General features: G+C 31.5%; 1 protein-coding gene across 4 annotated transcripts in view; it reads left to right on the forward strand.

Annotated features, from left to right (window-relative positions):
• The first annotated feature begins 2 nt into the window (after positions 1-2).
• The window catches only part of LOC111427538 (titin homolog), a 31,092-nt gene continuing 9,542 nt past the window's right edge, over positions 3-21,552 (forward strand). Inside the window, exons 1-4 of one of the 4 annotated variants that reach the window (XM_023063889.2) lie at positions 3-159; positions 565-653; positions 11,677-12,315; positions 12,376-12,685. In XM_023063889.2, coding sequence (XP_022919657.2) covers positions 11,797-12,315; positions 12,376-12,685 — 829 coding nt within the window. In that variant the 5' untranslated portion in view covers positions 3-159; positions 565-653; positions 11,677-11,796. Of the gene's footprint in view, positions 485-564; positions 706-11,676; positions 12,316-12,375; positions 12,686-21,552 lie in introns of all 4 variants that reach the window. The other 3 variants (XM_023063129.2, XM_023064364.2, XM_023064289.2) reach the window with 3 other exon arrangements.

Genomic DNA, 21,552 nt, shown 5'->3' on the forward strand with positions numbered 1-21,552 from the left:
ATGCTACGCTCTGATTGGTTGGCGAGTGTGTGCCAAGAAGCGGTAAAAGGTACCAAGAATTTACGAGTTTCCGGTTTTCAAAAGACGTTCGTAATTTTAATTGTAATTCCATCTGTGCGAAGCGTTGTCACAAACTTAAGGACCAACCTTAATTGACCGGTAAATATTCTTTAAATTTTGGATGATAAATGAGTGCACGCCTTGGTGACTAGTAAAACAACAGTCACTACATCCATCGGTTAGTAACTCCGCGAACGGGGAAGCCTATCAAAGCTTGTCGTCGAAAAGAAATGGCTTTATTTTTAATAACATTACTATTTTGACCGACCGAGTAACGAAAAATCAACCGCGATCATTATCGTAATGGGCCCCATCGTACGAACGTAACGTTTTTTCGCGTAAAGAATAGTATGAATCTAACGAATTTATAGTCGTGTATTGATTACGGTACAGGTTATGTTTCCAACTTTCATTAGCATCCTAGGTGTGTTTATTGTTTATTTATATTCATTTACGGCGATTTTCGGATGCGTATACTAACGGTGTTGTGTTGTCTTGTTTTAGATATTCAGTCATGGTGGGAAGTTCCCAGTATTGCACACTTCTGTTCATTGTTTCGAACTGCTTTTAACCTATTGGATTTCGATATTGAGGTATTACCAATTGAAATTATAGCTTAGAGTCGTAGAAATTAAAATATCTGGTGTAAGTATTGGATGTACCCCACTATATCATTTTTATCATTCATATTAATATTGTGTTAATATGGTTGTGCACATATTTGATATATCTCTCAGATAAGAACATTTAAAATTTAATGTTCCAAATTACACTCATTGTATTTTTATACAAACTTCATTACAAAGTATCAGAAAAGGTATTTTAATTCACATTTTGTATCATATTATACTTTATTTTTTAATTCGGAGGAGTAAAATGAGAAGTTACGTTTACACAGTGTAATTTTTCAAAGCTATTTTTTGGCGGGAGTTTTAAAACTAGAGAGGATTTTAAGTAAACTGGAGTTACAAATTTAATTACTTATTTGTTTAAACATAGTAAAAACCTACAGTTTTTTTTCTATAATACCTGCAAATTGTTGTAAAGTTGGCAAACATAACAGGGAGTTTTGTTTATCATGTTTTGAAATAAATATGTCACACTGACATTTATTTGAGCTTTCCTTATCCAAAAAGTCAAAAGAAGGAATAAGAATGGTTCTGAATTACGTAGATGGGTAAAAACTATGATAAACATTCGATTAACATTAAAATAAAAAGTGAAGGAGATAAGTTTACTGTACTACGAGCCCTAACAACTATACAGGATGCCCATTAAGTATGGAATATAGTATACAGTGTGTCCACTAATAGGTGAAACGACTCTTATAAAAAGTAAAATTTTTGCGATATTAATTGTCATTTTTTGGGGTTTAGCCCTGCTTGGTTAAAGACTAATTTTGAACATATTTTTAATGTTTAAAAAACAAGTGAGCCTTAACAGTGAAAGAAAAACTTTTTTTGTGGCAAGTAAAGTACCTTTTCTGTTTACAGTATCCCAAAATGTTAACTAAGAAATTTTATTGAGAATGAAAAGTTATAGCCATATGCAAATTTTCGGAATCATCGGCTTACTTTGATAAAACCCATTGTTTATTATTTTTGTCAATAGTACTTTATTACGATTTTTGTTTTGAGATTCAGATTGTTCGGGAGAAACAAACAAAACGTTCTTAAAATGTTCACAAACAAATTAAGTGTTTATTCGCCCACAAAAAAAATTACTTAAAATAATACTTTAGTACTCTCTTTTTATATGAAAAATACAACAAAAAAGGAAAGAGGAAAAGACTCACACTTAATTATTACAAATTATTGAATTATTAATAAAATAATAATAAATTATAACTTCAGACTGCATGTAAGTCTCTATCAAATTACCTCCTAAATTTGCGCATTTTTCAATACGTTTTCAGAATGCTCCAAAAGTTGCCTGTACAGGGTGGTTCAAATTCGATGTCCGAATAGGCTATCTCGGAAACTATAAGAGTTAGACAAAAAGTAACTTACATGTCATGATCTCGTTTTTCGAGAAACTGCTAATGTCAAAAACCTCAAAGCGCTATCGTCTTTTGTTTTTCCCCTAGAGGCCAAAATTAAAAATATCGTAAAACCAGCAAGTGCAATTATCTTGGTTATTATTATAGGTGTAGTATTATAATTAAGACATTATATGGACACTTTTTTACAGAGAAATTCTTGACGTAATCAAAAAAAAATTTCGGTTTTAGATTTTGAGATATCATGACAATTTTCGTTTTTTTTAATGGAAACAACCACTGATTATTCGCTTATTAAATTCGTTATTTTTTTCTGATTACAAAAAGATGGGGTTAGATAGGTCTATTTCTTATTATTTTAAAATAAAGTTAAAAATAAACTTTTTTTTTAGTATCGTCAAAGTCAAAGTTTCCTGTAAATTACGGTACTTAAAATTTACTTCATTTTCTATTATGTAACATTCTAACATGTTAAACTTCTCGTAATCCATCTTACAAAATAGGATTTTTAATTTGACACTTCAGAAAATTTTTGAATACAATCAAAAGTTGCTATGTTTATTTGAATTAAAAAATATATATACAGGCTGTCTCGAAACTCAACGTCAAGCGGGCATACCTGTTCTGGTAAAAATAAGAAAAAAATTCCATGTCTCTTAGTTAAGTGGTAATAGACATAAATTTGAAAATGTTAAAAATCGGTCCCGTACATCATATCTTTAGATACTACGGTCAGAAATGTTCGCAATTTTTTTAATAATCTATTCCTTGTGAACCATGCTACTGTAGAAGTCACAAATCAAACAACAAAATTCGTTAGTTTTGAAAAAAAATATATTAATTTGATTGAGTTAGTGTTGAAAGAATTTATGTCTATCAAGTTTGACACACGATTTCTAAAAAAAGGTGTAGTACAACACCCTTTGCAAGTAATTTTAAAAGATGGCCTGTTTAGTGAAGTTTCCAAAATGGTACAACACTTGCCATTTTTCCTGTCATAAAAAATATTATTGCCTGTTTTTCTGCAAAAAACACGTTATTTAAAAAATTCATACTTTTGTATGTTATTTGTATTTACTTTTTATTCCCTCTTAACTTTGTTAGAAGATGTGCCAGTCAATATCTGCGAACTACAAAACGTGGTTTCAACAAGATGTTACCCTTATGTCTTGCAAAAAGACTCTTTCAAATAAGGCTAATCTAAAGACAAAATTAAACAAACAAATTTATTTATTATTAATTTTATAGCATTATTTTCTTAAAACTAAGGCAAATGCTTAAATTATTTGCCGTCGACACTAATACAAGCTCTGCGTCGTCACAGAAAAGATCTTTTTACTAGTTGTGCAAATCTCTTTGCAGTTATTTTTTCTGCTGCTGTATAAATATTGTGGCTCAGTTCGTCAAGATTTTCAATCGGTTTTTAATACACTGTTTCTTTTATGCAATCCTAATAAGAAAATCAAAGGGATTTAGACCCAGAGAATGAGGAGGCCACGTAATCGAACCACGACGCCCAATCCATCTTTCTGGGTATTCTGTATGCAATCCCATACAAGACAAGCATAATGAGCTGGGCAACCATCTTGTTGAAACCACATTTCTCTGTAGATATAGAGTGGCACATCTTCTAACAAAGTTGTTAAATCATTTTGGAGGAAATACAAATAACATACGAAAGTATGAATTTTTTAAATAACGCGTTTTTTGCAGAAAAAAAGGCAATCATATTTTTTAGGAAAAGAAAAATGGCAAGTGTTATACCATTTTGAAATCTTGACTAATCAGGCCGTCTTTTAAAATAACTTGCCAAGGGTGTTGTACTACTCCTTTGTTTAGAAATCGTGTGTCAAACTTAATAGACATAAATTCTTTCAACCTTAACTCAATCAAACTAATACTTTTTTTTCGCAAAACTAACGACTTCTCTTGTTCGATTTGTGACTGCTATAGTAGCATGGTTCATTAGCAGCATTATTAAAAAAATCACTATTAATTTGCGAACATTTCTGACCATAGTACCTAAAGATATGATGTACGGGAACGATTTTTAACATTTTCAAAAATGTGTCTATTACCACTTAACTAAGAGACATAGCATTTTTTTCTTATTTTTACCAGAACAGGTATGGGTTGGCCTCTCACTCGGTGCCCGCTTGACGTTGAGTTTCGGGACATCCGTATATGATCGCCATCTATTAATAATTTATTAAGTCATTTAATAATAATATTAAATGGCTGGACAACCAACACTCACAATCTCTTGATTTCTAGTTTTAGTTCAGATGTAGGATCACAATGTTACCTACATTTCTAGCAACACTTCCAAACGGATTTATCTTTTAAATTATATTTTTCAAGCGTTGTTAGTAAATGATTTGCAATAGTCGTCGATGTTTCGTTTTTCAAAGCTGTCAAAAATGACAAAAATCCGGTCAAAATGACATCCAGGCGGAGTCTGGTCTAAATGCTTAAAATCCGACCTAGACCGGATTTATTGTTATCTGGTCTGAACACTACGAGCGGCTAAGTCCGAATGTTTCTAGTTCTGGGTCTAGTGTTAGTTCTAGTGGCAGTGGTAGGTAGCGCTAGTTACCATAAGATATTACTATGTTGTATATTTTTATTGAACTAAAACTAGAACTAACATTAGACCTAGAACTAGAAAGTTTAGTGTTTCGTCTTCAGACGCACGGCTAAACCCGATATTTTCTAGTTCTAGGTCTAGTGTTAGTTGTAGTTTTACACAAACCCTATCAGACTATCACTAGAACTATCACAAGTGCTTGTAGCTAGAATCATTCGGGTTTAGCCGTACTGAGAGACGTGCGGCTTAACCCGAATGTTTCTAGGCGGCCAATAACAACCCTTCTTTTTGGCGCTTCAATTTGAAAACACCCCTCCGAATTAAAAAATAGAGTATAGTAATTATTAATGTTTACAGGTAACCATTTTAATTTTTCTTAATATTAATTTATTAAAATCTATTTAAATTCTATTTTACTTTAATCTATTCTATTTATTAAAAACCTTACATATTTTGGTTAGGTGTATTCTTCATCAAAAGTGTAATCGTAAATGATGGAATAAACTGAAAACAATATTTCATGTTGTTCTTGGTTTTGAATTAGGCTTGCTTTCTAATTTTTTTTAAGTTCTTTTTAAAAAAGGACTTATTGAATGGTTTATGCAGTTTTTAGTTATTGTTAATATACCGGGCGAGGCATTTAAATTGAGACGACTTATAAAGTCGTCTCAATAAACCACCTCATAAACCATCAATTTTATCGAAAAAATTTTAGATAAAACTATCATCTTTTAAAGGGGGAAAGTATTCTGTTTGGTTTTCACTGCATTTTAGAAGCGCCATCAATGTCTTTTAACTGTTAGGTAAGTTTTTTTAATTAATACATACCTATACTGTTTTGATAAGTATGCTATTCATAACAAAATAAACAACTTTTTATTTCAAACATTTTTTACGGATATCTAATGTTTGTAATTTGAATCAGCGATAAAAAAAAGTATGATTTTATTAGAAAGATGGAACCTTTACATTTAAGAATGAAACAGAACATTGTTCAAATGAATGTCACAGTTGCCTCTACGGTACATCATCCGATCAACCCAATTTTCAGTCCTTTTTCGATTGTTTGGGCTTGAATTTCATGAATGGCAACTTCGATTTCGTGTTTCAAGTCTTTAATCGTCTCTGGATCGTTAGCGTAACATTTATCATTAACGGCATCTCACAAAAAATAGTCAAACGAGCTCAAATCACAGCTTCGAGGCAAAAATGGCTTCTCAATGATGACGTTTGGATTTTTTAAACCCCAAATGCGACAATTTTGCTTATTGAAATGGCGTATCGATATGGAAATGGGCTTCATTTGAAAAGATGGTTTTTTGGTAAAAATGCTCATCTTCAGCTAAGCTATCTCCAGCCTGTTGGGCGAATCGAAAGCGCGTCATGAGGTCATGAGGCTTCAGTTCTTGGACTAATTGAACTTTGTAAGCCTTTATATCGAGGTCTTTATGCAAAATTTTCCTCAGAGAAGTGCGACAAATATTCAGTTTCTGAGAACGATGACGACTTGATGTTAGTGGATTTTTCACACACATACTGGGCAACAGTAGTAATGTTTTCGACTAAGCGCATTGAACGAGAACATGAATGGGTTGTTTTATCCAATAACGATCCAATTTCTCGAATTGATCCACAAACTGAGATGAGATTAATTTATTCCAAAATTTCCATGTAAGTTCTTACAGTTTGGGTTGAAAACTCACCACTTTGGAAGTAAGTTTTCAATATTTCCCATTTTTGTTCAAGTGTAAGTCAGCGTAATAAGTGCTGTCCGTTTGCTTCAATGCTGATATGAAAACGATAAATAAAAGATGAATTCTGCACTTAGCCGTCTGCACACATCACGTATTCTTTGCCTCATATTTTTCGGTGTTGTTTGCACTTCTTTATAGACTTTGTCTTTAATGTAATCGCACAGAAAAAAATCAAGAGTTGTTAGATCGAGAGACCTAGCAGACCAATTAATAGGATCACCCCTACCTATCCACTTACTTCGATAATACCTATTAGGCACTTACATTACTGGTAGTTCGTAAAATCAGAGAATTTGTAAGTTTTTCACCATTCAATGTACCATCAATAAAGAAAGGGTCACTTAATGTGTCACCTGTAATTCCAACGGCAATCAACTGCCCAGTAATGCATACTTGCGCCCAATGATGAAATGAAATTGGGTTTTGGAAATCATTTTCGTGAAGCTCTTGATGTAAAGAATGTACGGGTGAAATTTATGGCGGCGTAAAATTCTAAGTACTACTAATTAATTGCTACTATTGTTATTATTATTATCATATTCCTTTGCCGTTTTTTTGTGCCGACTTTTTCTCTTATGAAGATCACCAGTCTTGACAAATTGTTACACAATATGATAAAATGAAGCACGGGATGGGATGTTTTTGTTTGGTTTTTCTTCTAATCAATTTCGGGCAACATTGATATCTATCTCTGGTTACTTCTCCATAAACGAAAATCATTTCAGTTTTTAACAATCTCTTCCATGCTTAATTAATAAAACGCAAGTAATGAATTTTGGGAATTGTAAATAAAAACTTTTTCAACGCTAACTAATGTTTACTGAGCATAGTTAAATTTTGAAAAGTGTCCTTAAACAATGATTATCTTGGAAACGGAGAACTTTAGAGGAAACTGTTTCAAGTAGTGTGAGTTGTAAAAATGTTAACGATGAAAAGGATATGACTACTTTAAGGGAGTTTTTTAAGGCAGGCAGCGCCATCTGAAAGATAAATCAAAACTAATACCAAATTATTGTTTATTGTCTTAAAAAATGCTAATGTACCAATTTAATGTTCATAATGTAAGAGAAAACGAAATTATTAAAGAAAAACAAAAATAAAGTATTAACTTTAACCATCTGTATCTTCGTTATTATTAACAATTCGACTAATATAAATTGGGTTAAATCGTAATAATTTACTGTAAGGAATTCACTGTTGCTCTGCGTCCCATTAGTAACGGACCAGTCTGTATATATCATTTGAAAAAACTTCGCAATTGAAAGACATTGATGCAGCTTCTAAAACGCAATGAAAGCCACAGAATACTTTCTCCCTTTATATGGTAAAAGTTTTATCTGAAACTTTTTCGATGAAATTGGTGGTTTATAAGTTATTTAATATCGTCTCAATTTAAATGACTCATTGGATATTGCAAGTTTAAGAAAGTTACTATGCCCTACTCTACTTGAAAATTAGTTGAATGTAAGGTATTTTCAAACAAATCCATTCAGGATTTTAATAATAGAAAACTGTGAATAATAAACTTCCTTTTTTGATAAAGATAGTTATTTTGTGAAAATCAAAAGGTGACTCATACATTTATTAACATTCTAATCATTAAATTATTTAGGTTGTTGTGTGTTTATGTATCAAGTAGATGGAACAACCAATATATGTGTTGTAGCATCAACTATAGAAAACTATATCAAACGTCCATAGAGTAAATAATATGAATTTATTGTAAAAGAAAGTTCAAAATGTGATATTTTATAGTATTGCTCTATTAAAAACCGAAGAAATATGTACACTTTTTTAAAAGCATTTATTTAGATTTGCTTAAATTAACTTATAAAATACATTGTTATTTTCATGAATTTCTAGGTAAGTTTTTGTAAAAATAAATTACTTTTACTCTGCATCAAGAAAATAACAACGCTGGTATTATACGCCACTATACGCTGGCAAAATGTTATTAAAAATTTCGCAATTATACTATGAGACTATATATTGACTAGTGTAAATTATCCAAAATCACTGTTAAATGTGATTTTAATATGAAGAATAAGAATGAAACCTAGAATGCAATAAGTTGATTTACAAAAGAGCCTTAACGCCAACCATAATGAATGAAAAACAGACAGAAGAAAGAAGTTATAGTAATAAAATAAATGGAGTAATAACATTTAAATTGTGAGCAGATGAAAGGGCGAACATAAATTGCAGTAAATGAAAAAAAAATTGTTTATATGTTAATGCAATTTTAACTATCTACTCTTAAACAATGGGAACAATATCTAATTCAGCTTTTCAAGGAGTTTGTGTCAAATTATGTTGATACGATATTCTTTGTTGCTGGCAAAACCAGCTTTTCTGCTGGCAAAATCAATTTTTCCGTGATAATGTAAGAACTTGCATTTTTGGCGATTCTTCAGCTAGCTCGATAACTGGCTTCTAAAGCTCTTTTATTCTTACTAACATCCGTCAATTAATTGCTTACTATTCTTTATCTATATTCATTTTCCTATTACTATTCTTTAGGTCGCTTAATGCTGCTATAAAATGATTTATTTTGATTTTGTTTTGATTCGAAATGTTTTTTAAGTAAGCAGGGTTTCATGCATTGATTCGATAGCAATTTACAGCAAATAATACACTGCAACTGTGGATCCATTTCATTTCCGTTCCATGTAAAAGCGAATTCTAAATATGAATCATGTAAGGGTTTACGACATAATAAAAAAGTTTTAAGGAAAAAACTTTTGTAAATACCTGTATAGCATTGATCCCGTGGTTGCACATTTTCAAAAGTAATCTTAAACGATTTCTTATGATACCATTGCACTGTTTACCAAATCATTATTAATTTCATAATTAAAATCTTTCTAAGACAAACCATATTGAAAATGTTTAAAAACTTCTTAACTTAAAGTAAAGGTTAAGTGTAACTTTTGTCTTTTTTGTGATATGTTGACGTTTAGATATCTTCGTTAAGTTGGTCATGGCAACTTTAGCTCTCACTATTCGTCTTCTAATTTCTTGTTCGCATTTTCCCTGATTGCATATCAGTGCGCCTGGGTATATTCTGTGACTTCTTGTTGATCTATAATCTTTTCCTGTGTTAGAGTATTGTCTCTATTATCATTAATTTCGTCTTATTTAGGTTCATTTTCAATCCTACGTTACTGCTTTTGTCAGCAGAGACGAAACTTCGAGCCCTTCGAAACCTTCCAATGCCCATCTGATTATATATTCCCCATATACTTCGAACAGTCTTGGTGATAAAATTCACATCTTTTTCTACATTAAATGCACGTGAGATATTAGCGTTTAGTTGTATTTTTGCTTCTCTGATCATTTCATCTTTTTATAATACTCGATGAAGCACAGAAGCATAGGCGTTTGTATTCTCGAGATTTCTCTATTAATTGTTTGAAATTAAAAATCTGATTTCGTGTGCCTCTTCCCTTAGTAAATTCTGCTTGAGATGGTATTTGTGATTGTAGATAGTTGTTTAGTCGGTGGTCTATAATTGTTCGCAGTAAAATTTTATTGGTATGTAATGTTAAGGAGATAGTTCTGTAATTTTCACATTTCATTGTGGGGCCTTTCTTGTGTATGGAGATGAAAATTGATGTTGAAAACTTGTGACTGTAAACGTATTTTTACAGCCACATCATCCAGTACTTTGAAAATTTCTGTCTAGATTTGATTTGGTCCAGAGCTCTTGTTTGTCTTTAGTTGACATATAACTTCTATCACTTTTTCTTTCAAGATATCTGGCTCAAAATCTATTTCTTTCCAATTGTTATTCTTCTTCTGTCTGTATTTCTTGTCAGAATACAGCTCTTCACAGTACTCCATCTCCAGTGTCCATCGGTGAATCATCATTTTGTTTGTCCACAATATCTTTCTATCTATATCACCTTGTAGTGCTGATAAGATTATTAAAGGCCGTAAAATAGACAGAAATTATATTATAAATTTCCTTTAAAATATGTTACGTTTCTTTTTGACACTTGGATGTATTTTGCTAAATTTACTCTGATAATACTTTTATTGTTTTCAAGTTATTAAATATAAATACTATACACACCAATACATTAACGGGCGTTTCAACCTGTTAGTGTGTTTCCGCAGATAAAAAATTCAATACATACCTTGTGTACCCTCTATACTTACACAAACGTTAAAATTTTTTTGAATGTGATATTAATTTTACAAATATACATATAATATAGACTTGCTAGATTTGATACTCAGAAATTATTAATGCTTAATATTAAAAAAACTGAATTGGAATCTATACTGTAGTTGAAACTGATAACTTCAGTTCCATGTCTGTATAAAATTTGTTCAGTGATTTTAGAACAATAATTGAGGTGTTTGAATAGAATTCAACGCAACCCAATCACTGATTGATACAAAAGAAATTGTTTTTTTCTGTGAAACTAAAAAGAGATATTGATTTTTTACGAGAGATCAAATATTTTAGAAACCTATCACCCTTGCGAAAAAATTATTATTGATATTTTCGAATGGTTTTGCGTATTACTCTTAAATTTGAACAACACAATGGACTTACATTTTTTTGGTCCCATGTACACATACCATGTACCACTTGTTTACATGATGAGAAGGAAACAAAGGGAAATCATAGAATGAGGATGTTCAACCCCAAAAGCTAACGCGGAATTTTAATAAAAAAAAATTTGTTTTTAAAATTTTGACGGAATTTTCAATGCACTCATAGTTTCTTAATTGCCAAGAATCGTCATGCGCTGATTATAACGCAAAGAATTAAATATAACAACTTTATATAATCTATAATAATCTAATAACTAAAGTTTAATCACAGTTTAATTAAAATAATCACATCGCAAAGCTAACTATTTTATTTATATAATAAGAATTAGTAAATTCGTATTCAAATTCTAGACATTATATGTTCTTTATACATTGTTAAAAAATGTTTCCATATTTAACGTATTGTTAGCTTCAAAAGTGTTCTACGAGTTTCCATTCAAAACTCGTTAAACGAATTTTCGCAGGTTAGTTAAAAAATCTTGATCAGTGACATGGAAAGCTCCAGATTTAACTTAATTTTTTTTATTTTACATCGTGGTGGTACCAGATTCATTTCAAAGAGCAAGTATTATAATTGATAAATTATCCAAATTTGAACAATAAAATCATAAATCTTGATACCTTGATACCACCAGATATTTTTCATTATTTGTAATTGAATAAAAATATTTAATACAAACAAAACAATTTATTGTAAATTTTCTTTGTAGGATTTGGAAGAAGCATTGCTTACAGACGGTACAGAAGAAACCTCTTGGTTACAAGAATTAATTGTCAGGTTACTAAGCGGTTGCTTGCCAAATAATGAGATATCAACGTTCAATTATCAGATGTTCTTAAGGCGATTGTTCCGTCAGAAATGCCAGGAACATGACCAGTACAACCCGTTCAATACAGACATAGATTTTCAGTTGCTGCCGCTTCGTACTAAGGTTGATATTTTACATGCTTTATGTGATTTTCGTTTAGACGCAGACGACGTACTCGAGGCTTTAAAGAACTTAGAAGCTGGCAGCCTTCGTGTCGAACCGCTAGGCTACGACGCTAACCGATCCGCTTATTGGTATTTTTATGGTACGAGATTGTATCGAGAAGATTTTAAGAAGAATAAAAATAGCAAAAAAGATAAATCGATTTGGCAAGTTGTTTGTTTTACCGAAGACGATTGGATTCAGTTAACTAAAAAAATCAAAAGTTCACAGTCTAAAGCAGAAAGATTATTGTACGGTACGCTTACAGAAAATTTTTTACCCGAACTACCGAGATTATTCCGCGAAAAAGAACGCCAGGCGAGAAAACGTCTATTAGAAAACCTTCCAAGAAGAACATCTAGTCGAATAAGAAAACAGGTATATTATATATAACTAAAAATCAAACAATTTTTATAACCAATTATTTAATTTATATAGGAAGACGAACCTGCCCCACTAAAAGAAGAAGAAGAGGAAGAAGAAGAAGAAAACGAACCTATTTCTAAAGCCGAAGAGCTAGAAAAGCAGAAATTGGAAGAAGAGATTAAGAGAAAAATTAGTGCTAGGAAAAGGAAGGAGGCTTATGAACGCAGAAGTAAACTCAAAGAGCAGAGTGAAGATACACAAACTGACAATTCAGAAGAAGATACGAAGTCACGTGATGAAATGGCTGGCGCAAACGCTAGAAATAAGAAAGCGAAAGGGGGACGATCTAGGCAACAATCTGAAAGTTCTACCAGCAGCAGAGGTAAAATCACATACTATAAATATCTATTAATTTGTTTTAATCCAGAATGAAGAAGTGCTGCACATGATGTTTACGCGCTACAATCCAGTAATGAAGGAAATAATACAATACTTGTGTGAAGTGATAGGTCGATTTTATATATTATCATCTAACATATCACGAATTCTTCTAATTGTACTTATTTTTAACATACAACAATTCATTAACAGTATAGGTAAAACTGTGCAAAATTTATTTACTAATTTAATGAAGGATTTTGTCGTAATTTCTCAGAATGCTTTTATTGAATGATATCATTGGTAGGAAGTTTCAACATTCTAATTTCAATAATACCTTTGAGAAAATTGTTAAGAATTTGTCTCATATCATTCTGATTTTACTTGCACTATTTGTCGTTAAGAGATTTTGAAGCATGATTGAGACATTTGCATATATAGCTAAATAGTACGTAATTACGTGCTTTGCGTTCTCCAAATCTCTCTCAAACTCACTAAAAATGGGGTTGTCATCAAAAATCGAATCAACTGTTTCTTATAACAGGAGGATTCAACCTCCACACAATAAAAAAACGTAGATACGAACAACCACATTATTTTCCACATAATATCAAAACTTTAAAATATGAAGCTGAAAAGATCAGGCAATCTCAAATATTATCAACAAGGGGTTTTAAAAGAAACTGAAAAGGTGGTAGACTTATAGACAATGTTAAATACTAGATAGTTGTTTTTAGATTTGTAGTCTATTTGTTTAAATAGCTGGTATAGTGCTGCAAGGTTGAGTTGCACTGTAAAGTTGCATTTTGTGACTTATTCTGGAACAGTAGCACTAAATTCCCATTGAATGCTCTGTTATAATTTATGCGTTTTATATTCTATATTGGTATAATTAAAATAGAAATTAAAGTACTTTATTACAAAATAGATGATAAAATAGTAAACTATAAATTTTTAAAATATTCAAGAAATGATCGACAATTATTTTCTACATTTTCCTTAATTTCAATATTCTCAACATCGTAATCTTCATGTTGGTTAGGTATTTCATCTCTATCTGAGGCAATGTGAAGCTGTCGCTACAACAATTTGTTGAGCAAAATGCAGATTACAACAAACTCCAGAAGATGATATATTGATTCTTGAATCTCCTCTTCCAAACTTCAAATGTCCTCTCAACAACATTTATTGTTGTTATATGAGATTCTTGATGTAAAAGGTAATTGTAATAAAATCTTCTTACTTGCTTATATTATTTTATATGGTACTAGTTTCGGGCAATGAACCTGCCCATCTTCAGCCAAATCTATACAATAATACATCGAAATTAGCGATCAAGCAGAAACAGAGCACAAATGAACAAAATAAAACAAAACACTTACTGTCAACAATAAACTAAATGTAAGAATGTGTTGCTCAAAGTCATAAACATATGTGTTGACTAAAATCAAATGTACTACTGAATCAACATTGACAATTAAATACACTAAACCAAAAACTGAACACACGTTATTTTATAAACACGTCGCAATTGTCAGAAAATAAAATATAAAAAACAAATAAAATCGAAACAGTATCTAAAGATATAAAATTATGAATTTAAGTATTTTAAATATGAACATAAAGGTTTTTCATATATTTCCAATTGTTCGTTGAGTAAAATTATATTTTTATTTAATTTATGTTTCTGTATTTCCAAAATTTCATAAAGGTCTAGCTTTTTACCTTTTTCACATTTATGTAACAGAACTGTGTTTTCATAATCGATGCTGTGTCCTTTTTCTTTGGCATGTTTCAAGATGTTGGATCCTTCCTTGGTTTTGTACTCATGTATTCTATTTTCTAATCTTCTTCCTGTTTGTCCGATGTAAGCGGAATAACAGTCTGAACATTCGATAAAATAAACCCCCACTCTCTTTTAGAATGTCTGTTTTATTATGATAGTTAGAAAAAATATTCAGTAGGTATGATAAAAATCCATTAAGTGTATCCATTTTACCTTCCCATAAGCAGAAAACATCATCTACATACCTGTTCCATTTATAAATGTGTCTTTTATAAAAATTAGCATCGTTCATTATCTTTGTTTTTTCTATATGATTGAGAAAAATGTTGGCAACGAGCCCTGATAGTGGCATACCCATGGGTAAATCCTGTGTGATAGTATAAAATTCATTATTAAAACAACAATAGTTTTGTTCAACTATATGTTTCAATATGTTGTTAATGTCCTCTGTTTTATTATTATTTTGAAAAAATGATGAAACAATTTTTTTAGTTAATTTCAGGGTCAACTCTATAGGAATGCTAGCATAAAAATTTACAATATCAAATGAGACCAGGATCTTGTTATGGTAATTTATGTCCTTAGTCTGTTCGATAAATTGCTGGGTGTTTGATATTGAATAGGTGGGTTCGAAAATGATGTCTTTAAAAACTCTCAACATAAGATCAGCAAGCTTTGCCGTAGGTGTATTTTTAAATGATGTTATTGGTCGAATGGGTATTCCTGCTTTGAGGATCTTTGGCAGAGAATAGAGCCTGAGAGAATATGTTAGGGTTCATATGTATAAAAATGAACTTTTAAAATACTTGTGTTTAGAATAAGATGATATTAGAGTGTTTTTCGAATTAATTTATCCAATAGATTATAATTAATCCTGTTGTAATTATTATTATTCATGAATTCGTAAGTCTTGCTAAGGTATACCTCTCTGTCCAGGATGAGGCATCATTTTCGACTAGTTTACTCTTTATGGATTTTATGATCTTGTTATATTCAAACAACATATTGTTTTCTTTATATACTTTCTTTTCAGTTTTCTTTAAATAACCAATTAGGTCATTTTTAATTGTTTTGTTATTGGGATTGTTTTTGATAACGATTTCAAAATCTATAGCTATGTCATTCAATTTAATTTTGGGATTTATGGTAAATTTGTGTCCCTTGTTGAGGAAATTGGTTTCATTTTCATGAAAAACTATTTTGTTGTAGTTATTAAATTGAGTAATTGCTTTTGTTATGGGTTTATTATCCGTTCCTTCGTCTTCTTCCTCAGATCTTTAATTTTTCTCTTCATGTCTTCCTTCTTAATCAACATCGTGTGCTCTCGAATTTTATCTAGAATCTGTTCAATTTCTATGTAGTGAAAATGTGTTCGAAGAGATCTTTGTGTCATTGCTAGACCCTTGTATGTCTGGTTCAAGTTCTTGAAATGTCTTTTTTTTTTCATCCTTCATTATTTTACAGGTTATATCTCTCCTCGTTGATTCCCTCATCTTTTGACATTTGATTTTAGCAAAGTTAGGTGTTATGTTTTCCCACAAACATGTATTGAGAAAATTAATGTGATTTTTCGCCATTTCAAGTCTTACGTATAGTTTTCTGAGTCCATGGATAACTTTTGAAGTGTTGGTATCACTTCATGATCAAGCAGAAACATCATGTTTTTATTTGGATGTATTATTGTGTAGATTTGGCTGAAGATGGGCAGGTTCATTGCCCGAAACTAGTACCATATAAAATAATATAAGCAAGTAAGAAGTTTTTATTACAATTACCTTTTACATTGATTGAAAAGTTGCAACATGGATACATTTACTGAGATTCTAGATATCTGTTTTCAGCTTTATTCTGTGGATTATTTATAGGTGTCATTAAATATCAGCATTGTGGATATTACCCTATCTCTCAATAAAACATTGTCTCCCATTTCATCAGATACAAATCTAGCTTTTTATTTTTGAATTATCAAAAATATTTGCATCATGTGATGATCCAAGCCATCATACCACAATGTCGCGAATTTTTAATTGTGCATCGGCTATAACCTGAACGTTTAACGAAAAAAATCCTTTGGTGATTGAAAATTGTTCCATTGGTGTTATCGGGTTATTCCTAATAAAAAAGTATTATGCTTGTTTAAACAGTAGATTTGCTAATATTTAATTAATTGGTTTTGATTTCAATTTTCGAAGGACCTTGAAGACATATTAAATAAATATCTATTTACCTTGTGGTTCTATGTTCTAATTGGTGTTGAAAATTGGGTAGAAAATCCATTACAGTCTTTAGTCAAGCGAAAACGATTAAAAAATTCTACATTGTCCATAGCAGTGGAATGATTAGAATGTTCAAGTCTGTTTCGAGTGTTACATTGACGACACCCCGTTCAATCGAACGGGGTGTCAAATTTTCAACAATATTAATTTCTGGTTTTATAAGAATATCGTCAATAATGTCTTTTTGCATTTTATTAAAAAAAAAAAAAACAAATAAATTGACCAAAACCAACAAGACAACCTAACCTTAATACACTTAAATCTGACATATAAATCTTTAATGATAAGAATTTTCCGCAAGTAAATTAACTCTCTGGTAGGTACCATTAACAGACAAATTAACTTTACCAAGAGATGAATATACAATTTTATTATTCTTACAAGTAAGTCTTATTCTGTCAGGTAACACTAACAGACACTTTACACTTATATAACATAACTCAATTATAATTTCATGGAAAATATATAGTCTGGTTATTAAACATAGTATCTAGAATCCCATAATGTTTATTCATAAATTGCTTAGGCATACCATTGATTTAAGTCAAAATAAGCTGTGATTTGTCTAAGTCATGGACTCGAAATCTTCCAAATTTGCAAATATGTAATTCAAAGAAATCTTGTAATACCGAGAAAATGAAAAAATGGCCTATGGGTATGAATATTTTAGTTTGATTACAAAATCTGGCATATTCGAGTTACTTTTTAACAACTCCTAAGTTCATCTTAAGTAGAACTTAACGTAGTGTATGTAAAATTACCTATGTTTTGAAGAGTACCCAACGTTTGTTTCGCAGCACTACAAATTTTCTGTGCATATACAGTGTGTCCCAGGATAGATGTTACAAGAGGTATAATGACTTAAAAATTTTTGAATTTTATTTTAAGGCTAAGGAATTAAGCCCTGCTTGGTGTGAGGAGAATTTTAAGAATATTTTCATAACTTGAAAACAAAGGCGGCCTTGACAATCAATCAAAAACTATTTTTAGTTTAGGTAAAGTAATCTTTTTGTTCCTGATACGGAAAAAGTTTATTAAGAAAAGTTTTTCTAAATGAGAAATTATGGCCCTATACCAAATTTTAGAAGGATCTATCTACTTTGGTTAAACCTTAAACCATCACATTTTAGTTTACCCTGTTTTTCCGTTAGAAGCCGCGGTTTCGTATGAAGAAAAAGTGGTTTTAATGCGCGACTTATAAGGAAATGCGGCTTGTAGATATGTACAAAATGTACCTAAGTATTTATTATAATTATATTTACATTATATTTATCCATTTAAAATGTTATTCATTTTAAAAATGTTTTTCTGATCGGTTTTCTTTAACGGCTAGAATTTAAATATCAAAACATAGCAAATAGTTGCAAAACATTTCAAAAATAGTACTTTTTTATTTTTAATAAAAGTTTATTTACGTAGATATCTAGGTAATTAAAAAAACCCAAATATATTTTAATGAAACAATATAATATATTCTACATTAAAACAAAAGATATATTCTATGAGAAATAAAACAAATAATGTGTACTATTGTGTGTAGGGAGATAACTATGACCTGGTCCATCCGAATCGAAGCCTGACAAAAGGCAGTCATACAATAAATGATCGTCCTCGTGATTATTTTCGTTGCTTTCTTCTTGATCGTTTACTTCCACTTCATTTATAGGTTCATCTTCTTGTAGTTGCTCATTGGAATTATTTCTTCATTGTAGAATTTTATTTTAGTTTCTCTAAATCCGTTTTTAATGACGTCCTCAGAAATATTTTTCCATGCTGTGTCAATCCAATTAACGATTTCTTCATAAGACACTCGGTTTATCGGTTTTCCTGTTTCTTTATAAGCATTATAAGAATTGATCATAAATTTCTCCCACAATTCTCTTAGTTTTGCTTTAAAAGATTTATTAACTGAAATATCCAACGCCTGTAACAGTTTCGTTAATCCTCCAGGTATAACTGCAGGTATTGTTTGATTTTTTTTAATCTATTTTTTACAGCATCGGTGCGATGTCCAGATGCGGAGTCCAATATTAATAGGCCATTATCCCTTTTAAAAAATGATCCAGGCCGTTTATTCCAAATTTCATTTAGCCATAGCTCCATTTCATTCGAAGACATCCATCCCTTTTCATTAGCCGAAATAATAACACTTTTTGGAAAATTTCCTTTTGGGCGTGTTTTTCTTTTAAATATTATATATGGTGGCAGTTTCTTACCACTAGCAAGAACACTTAAAGCCACTGTAAAATTAGATTTTTCATGTCCAGTAGTTACAATTTTTATGTCATCACTGCCTTTTTTTGCAAAAGTAAATTTTGATGGTAAGTCAAAACTCACTGGTACTTCATCCATATTCCCAACGTTAGGTAAGTCCACGTTTGTTTTGTTTTCCGTTGCGAAATGTTGAAATTGTATTAACTTTTCCTCCCAATTTGCAGGTAAATGTTGTCCCACCGATGTTGCAGCTCTTCTTACAAAATCATTTCTTTTCATGAAATTATATACCCATTTTGGAGATCCTTTAAATGTAAATTCTAACTCCTCGGCTACTAATTCTGCTTGTCGCAGAACCTATTTACCAGTAACTTGTATTCCATCCTTTCTTTTTTCAGTTATCCAATTTTTTAATTGAATTTTTATTTGTGGCCAACGTGTTACTGCTCAACACATCTGAATGTGTGCGGCTTATAATCGAGAGCGGCTTGTATTTGAGTGCAGCTTATATTTATGTGCGACTTAGTAGGGATAAAATGTAGAAAAAATGAAAAAAGTATAACGTTTAATAAGCCGGGGCTTATATTGAATGCGGCTTCTAGCGGAAAAACAGGGTAAATAACATAAATATTGTATAGTAATTGAAATGTGAATTAAAACTGAGGGATAATACCATTTATTTGTCAATATTTACGACTACTTAAGTCATTTTTTCTTCATGGCATTTTCATTGTTTTTTTTCTTCACTCTGATCTAATCTAAAATATGGTGGTTTAATCAATGTAGGTAGATCTTTCTGAAATTTTGCATAGTGCCATAATTTCTCATTCTGAACAACTTTTCTTAATGATATTTTGCCGTATCATGAACAAAAAGCTTACTTTACCTGAACTCAAAATAGTTTTTGTTTCACTATCAATGCCGAAGTTGATTTTCAAAATATGAAAATATTCTTAAAATTCTCCTCACGCCAAGCAGGGCTTAATTCATTATAAAATTCTAAATTTTTTAAGTCATTATACCTCTTGTAACATCTATCCTGGGACAAACTGTATATTAAAGTGATCCGATATAGCGCAACGCAACCATCATCATCATCGGCTTGATAATTCATTGCGAATCCTGACCCGCTCCAAAAGTTTCTTCCATTCTGCCTGGTCTCTAGCTTCAGGGTCTTAAAGTTATTTTCACGATCCATCCAACGAGCATAGGGGTGGCCTTTATTTCGTTTTCTCTCCAGTTTACCTGTCATGATTTTCTTGAAATCGTCTAAATCTGGCATACGATACATTATTTTAACTCTATCAGGGTCTTCAAAAATCCTCACGTTCCAAGATGCCCAGGGCTCGTTCATTGTTTTGGCTCAATGTCAACGTCTCTGCTCCGTATGCGAGGACCGCCCTCACTTGCGTTTTGTATATTGTTATCTTTGTTATGTGGGTGAGGGCTCGTGAACAGAAATGTCTCTGAAGACCATGAAGACACCTGTTTGCGATATTGATGCGTCTTCTGATATCATCGCTGCATTTATTGGTAGTGTTCATGAGAGTTCCAACCATGTACTTTGTCTTATCCTAGTTAACAGTCAGGCAGACTCTTTCCGTTACTTGTTCCAGTGTGATAAGCATTCTTCCACTCTTACTGCGACCCACAATATCAATATTATCGGTACATCCCAGCAAATTTTCCGATATATAAAAGATCGTGTCGCCCCTTCTTATGCCAATTTCTTAGATTGCCTTTACCAGTGCGAGATTAAGGAGAACGCATGAAACTTGAAGTTTGAGATATATCGAGCTTCTATGAGAACACAATCAATCTGGTTAACAGTGCCATTGTCAGAGAATTTCCAGAATCCTTTATGGATATCTCTGTGCGGAAATCCTGTTCCTCTTATTATGATTAATTTGGAGTTTGCTAATTAATGGTCTTTTTCACTTTTCGTAACAACATTGTTTTACAGAGGGATTTAGTAGCCCTTGCTAACCGCCTGATGTCGGAGGACCACTTTTTTCGCTGTCGTCAGCCCCGACCCTGTTTTTCACTGGGATTGGCTACCACAGTCTTCCACAGGGTTGCTCAGGTTACTGGAGGCACCAGCGAGGAGATGAAAGTCGGAATTCAGTGACAGGAGAAGCTAAGTGACACTAGCGGGATACAGTGCCATATATTGCGCTTCACTACTCTCTATACTATCCCAGGGCAGCACAACCAGCTTGTAAGGAAAGAAGCGTACTTGTTTGGGTGCATTATATATTGGTTTCTAGATTATACGAAGAGGAATAACATACATTGTGCATATCAAAAGACGCATCATATCATTGGGGTGTAGTTTAGTGCTTGATATGACATATCGCAAAGAAAGAAGACATTTTTCGTAAATATCAGTATACCAATAATGGTAAAACATTCCCTAATTTTAATTATTAATACCATCGACATCAACCGTTGGAAAGTTAATTATGTAATTTCTGAAAATTGATGTTGGAAAGGTTTGATGTGCTTTGGATGGTTGTTTTATTTTTTGCTGTTTTAATGTCTAGGGATATTTTCTTAAACACCGGCAAAAATCTGTTGCGAATTCAAAAATACTTT

Source organism: Onthophagus taurus, chromosome 1 (genome assembly GCF_036711975.1).
Source record: "Onthophagus taurus isolate NC chromosome 1, IU_Otau_3.0, whole genome shotgun sequence".
NCBI classification, from domain to species: Eukaryota; Metazoa; Arthropoda; class Insecta; order Coleoptera; family Scarabaeidae; genus Onthophagus; species Onthophagus taurus.